The sequence below is a fragment of the Tubulanus polymorphus genome, chromosome 6, assembly GCF_964204645.1.
Source record: "Tubulanus polymorphus chromosome 6, tnTubPoly1.2, whole genome shotgun sequence".
Lineage (NCBI taxonomy): Eukaryota > Metazoa > Nemertea > Palaeonemertea > Tubulaniformes > Tubulanidae > Tubulanus > Tubulanus polymorphus.
This window is the reverse complement of record NC_134030.1, coordinates 10,731,821-10,743,735: the sequence shown is the minus strand read 5'-3', so window position 1 is coordinate 10,743,735 and position 11,915 is coordinate 10,731,821. Positions and strand designations below refer to the sequence as shown.

The following is an 11,915-nucleotide window of genomic DNA, read 5'->3' as shown; positions in this document are numbered from 1 at the left end:
TTTTCATGAGAAACAAATACTTTATTTCCAGCAAAATGACAATTCTACTAAAATAGGTTCATAGTATATTCTATTACGGAGTTACGCGTTTTGGATCTCGAGGGAATAGAGATGTCTTTCGTATATTGTGCAGTCCAAGATACAACATCAACACCCTTTCCATACCTGCAATAACACATAATCAGTTCAGTTTTATGTCCAACATGAAATTTACGCGATAATTTGACCGCCTTGAGCGTGGGTTACTTACCAATTCCACCTCCAGCGTGAGGGGGACAGCCATATTTGAACGAATCAATGTAAGCCTTTATCTTGTCGAGTTCTAAAATAGCGAACATAACATCATTTCATTCAACTACTAGATCGAATGAGGACGGCAATGAAGATAGACCCTGGATTAGTTAATTTTTTCTTTGTTTACATATATCCATATCGATTCTAAGACAATTGCCCCGTGGGCAACTGCCCCCCCCGCCCCGGACAATTGCCCCTGAATAAAATTCTTTTTGATTGGGTTTAACACCACCTAAATACTTTACTTAGAAATTCATTTGTATATTATTGAATATAGATTTATAAGATATAGAATTACTGATGTTGTGTGCAGATCAAAAACTTTATATCAGAACTTGAATTCTAATAATTCACTTACCAAATTAAAGGAAACTTAATAAGTCCACTTATTAGTGCATTAGTAAACGTTGGCTAAGTGTTACTTTAGCCAATCAAAAACTTTAAATCCGTAATGAGTAATCAGCTGCACTAATTAGCTAAAATAAGTTCGCTTTGTATAATTAATTAGAAGTAAATATCTGTGTTACTTGAATATTAGAAAAAATTAATTTGGGGGGCAATTGGCGGGGGGGCAACTGTCCTGGGGGGCAATTGTCCTGATACCATCCATGATATCTAGTCACATATCAACCTCTTGAGTACATGTACTACCATTGCACAAATGGAACAAATAGATAGTTGCACAAATTGTTATCCTTTTTGATTCAAAATGGCTAACATGTTTTCAATGAAAACATGCAGTAACCAAAAATTTGTAGCTGGTCCTTCATATTCACTGTTAGATGGCACCATATTATCCTGGTAGCAGCCTGGTAGGCCAACTTTGGTCGTCGGTGTTAGTTGACTATAGTCAAACTAAATGAAACCGAATGGGTTCGAGCATGGTCGCTGTAGTTCAGACCTATTTCCAACATGGCCGACACACTGAAATATATTACTACCGAACTATAGTGCGTTCGGATTTTAGTTCTGACCACTAGTCGACTAGCGAAGAGAACGAAGTTCGTCTAACGTGTTAACCTAACTGAACCCAGATGATCACACAGATCATATCTGCTACCCCAAAAATTTCCCAAATAGCTGGTGCAGTCCAATCCGATGGTCCAATAATGATTCTTCCCACTTGCTACTACACGTATTCTGAGTTTACTCGTAGTTACACGTATTCTGAGTTTACTCGTAGTGGCAATGCAGCGATTACATACCTAGCCAGCTAAATCCTCCAGAATTGAATGTACACAATACAAGCAGCCAGTTAGGGACAGTGTTATTACAAATTGAAAATTTCAAACAGGGAACCAGAAGGATCAGCAACAATAATGGCAGAAGTATAAGTATGAGATTAGTGACGAACATGTTAAGGAGATGGAGAGACAGTACACGTTGACATATAGCTGCTATTGTGTTTCTTATCAGGTCGAATTGTTATTTTAGACTTTTCAAGCGGGAAACCTACCTATTCCGTGAAAACTAGCTCGTTCGGTTAGAAAGTCAGGATCATGAATTCGTTGAGCACCGGACATGATTTCTTCGCCTCTCATGAAGATATCGTAAGAATTCGAATACATCTAGAAATTTGACCACAAAAACGAGAACGTAAACAGGAAAACAACCTACCGGCTACCTGGTAATTGATCTAATCTTGTTTCATCATTTTCATAGTTGGTCACCCTCAATCACCCTCCGCGCTCTTGATACTAATGGCTTTTGGAAAACGAACTAAGGAACATCATTCTCAAATTGATAATGAACTTAATTTTTGGGCCAAAGTCAGATACAATTCGATATAGTAGCATATAGCATCACCATGTTCTAATCCGTACATTTACATGATTTTTGTAATCAGGAATTCCAATTTAGAGCGGAATTAAGACGAATAAACTAGGATTCACTGTGTTCACCAACTTGTGCAGTATTAGCAAGTGAACTGTACATGAGAAGTTCCGTGCATCCACCATTACTTCTTACCTTGTTATTAGGGTCAACCATTGTATAGAATGGACGCACCGCCAGTGGGAACTTGTCGAGAATGAAAAAGTCTGTATCATACTGAAATAAAGATAATGGCCAATACTTAGCAAAACTCATATTTACAGCAGGGATTGTTCACACAGGAACAATGACAGTTGCACAGTTTTGAGCATCAGAATTCCAACCCACTGCTAACCCGAGAAATGTATCCAGTTACTTTTACAGTAAAACTGGCCAACTGAAGACTAATGACTAACTGGGATAAAAACAAAATCATTTTCTGACTTCTAAACATATTTTCCAATCCCTAACTCAGACTTTTGCTCAACTCAGATCAATCTTGTTGGTCCCTGTTGAAGCGTGATTTCTCTGAATTATGGATTGGAAGACTGAAAACTGATATCAAGGTAACACGAAAATGAAATTTCAATCAAGTATGCCATCAATACCTTGATTCATTTCATTGGTCCTGAATTATCTTGTCTACCGTAGATCGGATGAATGAAAAAAGCCCCAATTTTCCCTCACCCTTTACTGTGTAACAGGACGAAAGAGTAGTTTCAATGGCAGTACCTTCGTTTTGACTAGTTTTCCGAGGAGTTTTTCAGCAGGTGTTGATAAATCATCCTCGTCTCCCATCTCAACTCCGTTGTCTCGTAACATTTTAACTGCTTCTGGGAAATCCAGACGCAAACTGCTCGAAAAAAAAAAATGAATAAATAAAAGCATCCTTTTTATCTTGAATCTGACAATATGACAATGGGTCTCACAGGATGTGCAATATTTCCTTACGTTGGTTTCAAAAATTTGAAAGGCTCAAACGGATATTGTTTGTTTACTTGCTCGAGCTCATACTGGAAACTGGAAAATAAATTCGAAAAATTCTACGTTTACGGAAAAGAGTGGAACAAAATAAAACATGGATTTGTACCCAAAAACGAATGTTTGTGGAGTTAAGATTCAGCACATTTTTTCCAAGGTAAATGTTGGTATTATACAAGGTTCATAGTTGTCAGGCCTTGGACCCTAAGGCTAAAAATATTGACACCTTGTTTCTCCTTTCTGTCGAGCTTGAAACTTGATCTGGCCACTTGCCTATCTACCCTGTATAGTACTTTCTTTAAAATCACGATCAAGTTAACCATAAAAACAGACCCGGCCAAAATGTGATCAGTTCATTGCTACCAGAAATGAACCGATAACTAATTCTATTGCGGGTTACAAAATGACCCTGCCAATCATCGTGAGAAACAACATATCATTTCTAAGCCTAAATTGCATTAATCATTAAAATCAGAATCTACAAACAAACTCGATTGTATTAAAAAATCTAACGGTATTTTTGCAATTCGAGCACGTACCTTTTTTCGATACCTTCGAATATTCCGATAAACATATCGCTGAGAACGTCGAGCACTTCGTGATAATGGTATTCGATCGCCATCTCCATATCTAAACCTATAAATTCGGTCAGATGCCGATGCGTATTCGAATCCTCTGCGCGAAACACTGCAGGTACAACGATAATCATGTCTAAGTACGATAGCATTTAGTGGTCACCGATCACAACTTGGACAGAATTAAATAAAATTTATGGCATTTCAACGCAGCTTGCATAATTTCCGAGATTTGGCATGAAATGGGAATGAAAATATTTTGACGGAAACTTTTCTTGAATTCTTTCACATACGTATTTTCATAATTTTTCAGATTTTCACATTTCTTTCATGTCAACGAACAATAACATATGTAAGCGATTACTGATTACAATGTGGATGGATAAGAATAAAATTTCTTAAAACTTTAAAACAGCTTTCAGTGAAAATTCTGAGGTCAAATGTATATGGCGTATAAAGGGGATCAAAATATTTTGACAATTTTGAACGTTTCGAGACATTTTCATGATTTTTTTCAAACTTATTCATAGATTTCGAAGCAAGCGTCCATTTTTCACAATTTCAGACATTTTTTCCACATCAAGCCGGTTCCTGAATCTAGGGTATGAACATCGGTCATGAAGGTGGGCGCAGTAAACACACCAGAAAGATGTACATACCTGAACCTACGGTGAATACGCGGTCGAAATCAGCAGCAATTGCCATCTGTTTATACAACTGAGGTGACTGAGCAAGGTAACATTTTCCCTTGAAATACGTCACCTCAAACACGTTCGCGCCACCTTCTGACGCAGCTGAAATTGAAAGAAATACATCTGAGCTAGAGAGTTGACAACAATGAACATATTTGATCTGAATCGAAAAACAGGATTCTTATGAATTCATGAATTTGAATGTAGTGTCTATAACTCGTCAGAAAATTAATTGGAAAATCTAAGTTTATCACGATACCGTAAAGCTTGTTTCCTGTTTTTTCATGGATTACAAGTTTGTGTTATTTTGTAGTAAAATAGTCAAGGCTTTCATATGATATAAGATTCTATGAGGTGGAAGGCAAATATTTTGACGATTTGTGTGAAGACTTTCAACTTTGCGATCATCAATGTGCATGATCCTTGAAATTAACATTTTATCCCGAGAACAAAGCATTTCATAAACTAGGGGTCCAGCGACACCATGCCCACTTGGGAAGTGGTTTCAAATGCTCAACAATCTAACAATTTCAACATTCAACGCCCCCTGGTGACCATTTACAAAAACCAATGACCTTGAAACTCACCACAATCATAGAACATGTCAGCAGCTACGATTTTGTAATTGATTGTGATAACAAAATATGCCTCGTTACCAATTTAATATGGAAATACTAAGTCATTCTACTATTCAACGCCCCCTGGTGACCATATTCAAAACCCAATGACCTCGAAACTCACCACAATCATAGAACATGTCATGAACTACAACTTTGCAATCGATCATGGTAACAAAATATGCCTAGGTACCAATATAATAAGGAAATACTAAGTTATTCTACTATTCAAAGCCCCCTGGTGACCATATAGAAAAACTTATGTCCTTAAAACTCGCAACAATCATAGATGATGTCATGAGCTACAACTTTGCAATTGATTGTGGATACAAAATATGCATGCGAATATAATAAAGAAATGCTAAGATATTGTATTATTCAACACCCCCTGGTGGCCATATACGAAATCCAATTACCTTGAAACTCACCACAATCATAGAACACGTTATGAGCTACAACTTTCTAATTGATTGTGGTATCAAAATACGCTTAGGTATCAATATAATGTGGAAAAACTTTTTCCCACTTACGAATGAGTACTGGTGACACCAAGATGGCCGCCAATTGCGTCATAATTGGCTGATGAAAAATACCTGTCTCAGGTATAAAACATCCCTTTCCAAAGAATACCCATCACAAATTGAGAAATGGCAAACCAGTAGGAAGCTACAGGACTCAGAATTCGGGCCAAAATTAACATTTTTGGGAAATAAAAAGGTCATAGGACGGCTATCTTGAGTCCGACCGACCCAATTTTTGTTATGTTGATGGGCCCTGGGGGGATTAACATATATCCGAACATATAGCTGATTTTGGCGAACAACAATGGCTGCCAGTCGGCCATCTTGATTTTGATAGGGCCAGTTTTTGGGCTGAAGATGTGTCTAGGGTAGATACATGTGTAACCCAAATATCAAGACGTTACCTTGAAGCGTCTTCAAAACTTCCCAAAATAACTGGATTCCATCTACGGACGGACGGACGAAAAGTGAACGCAATAGCCCGCTGGGACTAAAGTCCCAAGTGGGCTAAAAACCATGCCGGTACCTGAAATCATTTTCGGCGTATGTATTTCCACGAAGCCCATATTCGTTAAAACGTCGCGGAATAGTTTACACACTCCCGATTCCAGGCGGAATATCGCTTGATTCGTCGCCGTTCGCAGATCGATCACTCGGTTGTCCAGCCGCGTATCCTGGTTCACCCGCGCTAAATCCTACGTAATATGACAAGTGAGCGAAATGAGTAAGATGATAAAATCATGACTTAAGTTTGTGACACACTCGGCGAATTTTACCCGTGAATTTCATTGCCCGTATTATTCACCGGCATTTCCAATTCAGGCGATCAAGGTTGGTAGGCCTACATTTTAGGAGGATTTTGCAATTAGACCAAACATGCTTGATTCCTACGAATCCATTCTCAACTAGAAAATTTGCAATCTTTACAAAAACTAAGCAAAATTGATTCCTTCGCTGATGAAATTCACATAGTAGTACCGATGTCACAAGCTTACGAGAAATATCATGAGCACTAGTATTCGAAGAACATACGGTAGAATCGCCGATTTCTGGACGCATCGCATCTTCTATTTGTAGTGGCAACATTGCCTCAGCAGAGCTCACAACCCAAACCTAAATTATACGGAATATCTGTTTCTAGAAAATCGCACTTTGAGAATGCAATCATTAATACACACAGTGTTCTCCCAGATGAAATGAGTTCTCATCTGAACTTTGGGCATCGCAATTCATTGCATAAGTTTGCCAGAAAATGGTAGATTTTTAGGTTATGATGAGATTGTATCAAACTGCCGGTAATAGCAGTCTTTAGCAGGCAGTAGAAGCATAAGCCGAACGCTGTAAGAAGAACTAAATATCAGTAAATGGTTCTTCTAACATTCAAATAGATAGTCTGATGGTCAGGAGTATCCTGCCCCAACTGTTATCACCATTACATATCTGTTGTTCTTAATCAATAGAGAATTCCGCAATAATAAAAATATAAAGTCTGAGAATGTTCCCTTGAGCTAGTTGTTCATTCGATGTTTCTCAATGTTTCAATTATATTCTCATAGTCACTTTCAGGAATACTCCTTTTCAGTATTCTTGAACATGATTAGTCATAGCTCGATTTCACGCCCCCCGATTCACCGCCAACCTCGCCTACTGACTACATTTCATCGGAAACTGAACATTTGTATCTAAAATGTACAGGAAAACCCCGATTTACCGCCCCTCGCATACCGCCACCGCCGACGTAATCTCCTAGTACAATCCTATACAAATCAATATTTTCCGATTTACCGCCATCATAAAAGTTGAGTAACTTGATCTTTAATAATATTACAATACGCCTAAAACTATTCCGATGACCTCGTTCATCCCACCTCACTGTGTTGCAAGTTTAGCCCTCCAGTAAGGTACGGTAATTAAAACTATTTCATTAGATGGCACTGACAGCGCCGAGTGTAAAAGAAAAACGGGAAGAATAAAGATCCATTGCAACGAAAATTTGACCATTTTTCTGTGCGTAATGAGACAATGATATGGCGATATACATATATATATATATATATATATATATATCGTTGATCGATTCCTAAATCAGACATCGCTACTGTACGCCGCCTTAATATATATATATATATATATATATATATATATATATATATATATATATATATATATATATATTAAGGCGACGTACAGTAGCGATGTCTGATTTAGGAATCGATCAACGATTAATATCCCCTAAATGTACCCGAAATGTTGTATGATTCCTACTTCTAGACTAGCCTACGATGTTCTGATGCACCGCGATGTAAAAAGTTTTTAATTTTGACAGGATGTTTTTAGAACATTTTCAAAATTCATCACATCAATATACATCGTTCTGAGCGGATAGTAGGTATATAGTAGGTATTTGAGTGACTTGACTTATAACCCCGATTTACTGCCACACTCTATTCACCGCCAAAATCAGGAATCCCCAAGGGTGGCCTTTAATCGAGGTATGACTGTATTAGAATACAATTGAAACATTGATTGAAACTATACGCTCAAGGAACATTTTCGGACTATCTTTCCATCATTTATTGTGGGATCATCGTCATGACACAGATGTAATGTTTTACCAATGGTGAACTGTTGTTCTTCTTATGATTGAGAATTTTGCTTCTATTTTAAGATAGAAGACATTTGAAGCCACCACACTGGCGACGAATCTTCACCTGTTCACAATGAATCTCTACGTCCTGTTGAGAACAGCTTTCAATTTTCTGATCGACCGTTTTTACGTATCCCTCCACGTCGACGATTGATTCTTTATTTATCCTGTCGATCAACGAGAACGTGAAAATGCGATAAACAGTGAAATTAAAACTTTTCGAATCACAGTTTACCCTACTTAACCCGTCTGATGGGTATAACATTGGGTCAGCAAATGAGAAGTCCATCCGCTGGTGTTCTGAGACTGGGAGTGAAATAAGGCATGCAGAATGCTATATACCTTCAAAATGATAGCAGAATAGGGTAGGAAAAAATGACTGGCAACTTTATGTCACATTCAGGATATGGAGACTATTAGATTATACAACTACTATATACCATATACTAATCTAAAACATTAAAAACATTATCCATTCACTAAATCAAGAATTTAGTCTCTCTAGAGAATCAAAATTCTCTCTTAGAGAACGTCCTAAGGTCGTGCCTGACTTGTTTAAATTCAATGCTTTTCTCGATTTTCAAGGCCCATCCACCCGGTAGGCCAACTTATGTTATGGTATGACACGTTCGATTCAGTTGCCTTCATATCTGCCTTATTTATGACGCAACCAAAAGCAAAAGCAAACGACCTCGATGTAAGCTTTGATGTCGCTAGGTCATTTTAATTGGTCATATGACTGTCTCAGGTCAGTTCAGTTGCCAGCGATAGTAACTGGCAAGAGATCGTAATACTCTATTTGCTGGAAATCCAGCACATCATTCCTTTCCAGTTGCGTCAGTATCTGCCGCAGTTACAGCCCGACTAAAGCTAGCTTTAACAGGGTCCTTACAGATCAGTCATTCCTGGATATAAGGAGTTTGCATGGAGTTTCAGAGGAGAAAATTTCAAATCTTGAGGAAGCGTCACATCCACATCCCATCTACTGACATAGATCAGTACTATGACACTGACATCTCCTCTCAAATCAGTAATGCTTATCTGTTTTATCTCTGTTTAACTGTTAGTCAGCACTGAAAGGTTTAATACGGTTGTACTAGTAATCCGTTCTTACCCAGCAACAAATTTCACCATTTGTTTGCTGACAGTTTTACTAACAAACACAAAGCCTTGCACGGTGTACTGCTGTAGACGCAACACAAAGAAACACGATTTGCCTAAAATAGAAAAACAAGCCAAGTTCTATTATATTGGGTTGCGCTCTAGCATATCATAGATATGCCTAGACAGTTTTAATAGTTTTTCTTATTGCATGGTAAACGTTTAGCGCAACCTGAAAAACAGGGTCCACTGTTGCTGGGTTAGTATGACTTAAGATAAAATTCATTTGCAATGTTTTTTTTATTATCTTAAGAGATAAAGATGATTGTCGTTGTTTATTTATCATTGATCTATACACATTCGATGTTTCCCTTACAAACCCATTACACCTGCCCAGAATGGAACAGGGAGTTTGATTTTGAAATCAGAAATTGAAGTAAAGACATAGCTAAATGCCAGTCAAAATTACATGCCATACTTTTTGTTTAGATCAAAGTACATCATTCGAAATTTCCGTTTTTAAGTAAAATCATGGGGCCAGTTTCACAAAAAAGTTTAACTCAAATTTTTGTTGTAATTGCTATTGGTTACTTCATGTTTTTTCAATGAGGACAACAATTCAAACTCAACCGTTTTTGGCTTACACTTTTTCGTGAAACTGGGCCCTGGACCATATTTCCTGTTATAGGAAAAAAATAAACCTATGGTCTTTTTGAATTACGATTTAGCCTACCTTTACTACGGCTGGTATGAAGTCTACCGCGAAGCCAGATCTTCTTATCCTTCAGATCAGTGTTGATGTCTTTAATCGCGACCAGAGCTCGATTGACTTTATTCTGCGACTGGATCATCGGCATCGTGCCGTAATGACCTTCTGAACAGTCTACGCCGTCGACAACTTCATCTTTCACCTACAAGAACATCCATCACGTTACATCAAAATTAGAGGGGCATCTATTGTTTTGACCTTCAAATGCCTTAGATGTTCGATTACTTCTGGGTACTGTCTTAAACACGCCGCACACAAGGCAATTTTTTTGTCACAAATGATAAGATTTTGAATCATCAGCGACATTTGTTTGAATTACCGACGATCGCTGTCTGGTGGCCTGTGACCACATACTAGCGATTTACCACTTTTACCGCTCGCTGAAAAGTGAAGATGCCAAGATTCAAGCCATTTTAATCAGATTTTATTTCTTACCTCAGCTGCGCCACCAGCTTGTTTATTCTCCTGTTCTTTATGGGATGCTTTTTTCGCCGCCTTTTCAGCTTTCTTCTGCAGCTTTTTAAGCGCTCCTTTAGATATTGGTTTGCCATCGGGTCTAAACAACATAGAGAGAATACAGTATATTCTTCAATTATTGAAACCCACTATTAGAATTTTGAATCCAATAGATAGGCTTCTAATACCTATAAAACAATGCTAGTGTTAATTTCTTACCAAAAATTGGTTAAATTGGATAGGGCAGATAAATATCTGGCAACAAAATTGATACTCAAATAAATTGGTGGGTCAAGTACAACCAAGATAAATTCGAAATACCCAAATGACAATTTGGGATTGCCAAATAGTTGCCAACTTTTTAGCTATGCAATAATGATACTTGGTTCAATATCCTTGGGAATAAAATCAGATGAAAACTGAAAAAGGGTTTTTCTCTATCCGTTTTGAGAAAGGGTTTTCAAAAGCAGCACTTTGAAAACTGTCAAAGTGCTGCTTGTATCATATGCCATGTTTGTCTATCAGCATCTATTGACCACTAATTGGAAGAAGAGGAACTTTTATGATATAAAAATGGGGACAAAAATCCTTAACATTTGCAAGCAATGCATGAATTGACAATCTTTTGGAACGAATTCTATGCATTATAACTAAGACATAGAGGGCGATAGGGTTTAAGTCCTAGCAAATTCTATGAATTAACAACAGGATAATCTTACCAATTCCTGCTGAAATAGAGCGAATCAAGATTATTGCGTTTATTTACATTCAAAAGCAAATGACAGAGTTAATAGGCTGAGTTGAAAGCCAGTTACCGTATTGATGCGGCGGAAACCTAGCGTGCATGTGCAGCAATTTCCAATGTTCAAGTTCAATTGATGTTTCTAAAAAATCTCTATCGAAACGATCACACTTATCAGGATCATGTAATTGCCATAGAAGAAAAAAATACGAGCTTTGATCGACAGCCCAAAATTAGCCGCGCAAGAGCGTGGACCCGCTGCATCGATACGGTCACAGGAAAAATGTCCGAAATGTCCACATAATGAATTGGAAAACGGCAATGATTTACACCATGTCCATGTATAAAATCAAACCCAGACCTACCCGATGACCATTCCATCGTGATTTTCGTCCTGCATCTTATCTGTTTTTACGCCAACACCGTAGTAACGCCTGAACTCAAGAATGTGAACCCGAACCCAGCGAACCGAACCCGGCTAACAATTCAATTTACTTAATTACTTCCGGGTTTTTCTAACCAACATGCTCCACTTGTTCATTTTCAATCAACATTCTCCACATCACTATTCAATTCAATTAAACGTTTATTGCGCCTTATGTTTACGAGGCTTCGGTGCCCGGTAAATTACAAAAAGTTGATACAGACATTTATACACGATAACGATTTAAACTTACGATATAAAACAACATTAATAAACAATTAGAT

At 37.7% G+C, this 11,915-nt stretch overlaps 1 protein-coding gene across 1 annotated transcript; it reads right to left on the bottom strand.

Annotated features, from left to right (window-relative positions):
* Positions 1-12: 12 nt before the first annotated feature.
* LOC141906698 (aspartate--tRNA ligase, cytoplasmic-like) lies at positions 13-11,707 on the bottom strand. The gene is made up of 15 exons (XM_074795988.1): positions 11,573-11,707; positions 10,445-10,565; positions 9,974-10,151; positions 9,254-9,356; positions 8,204-8,306; positions 6,525-6,605; positions 6,019-6,187; positions 4,322-4,456; positions 3,627-3,774; positions 3,058-3,126; positions 2,839-2,959; positions 2,263-2,343; positions 1,751-1,862; positions 251-322; positions 13-165 (listed from the first exon to the last, which is right to left on the bottom strand). Exons 1-15 carry the CDS (start codon positions 11,605-11,607, stop codon positions 74-76), a joined length of 1,620 nt encoding a protein of 539 aa, XP_074652089.1. The 5' UTR covers positions 11,608-11,707; the 3' UTR covers positions 13-73.
* Positions 11,708-11,915: the final 208 nt, after the last annotated feature.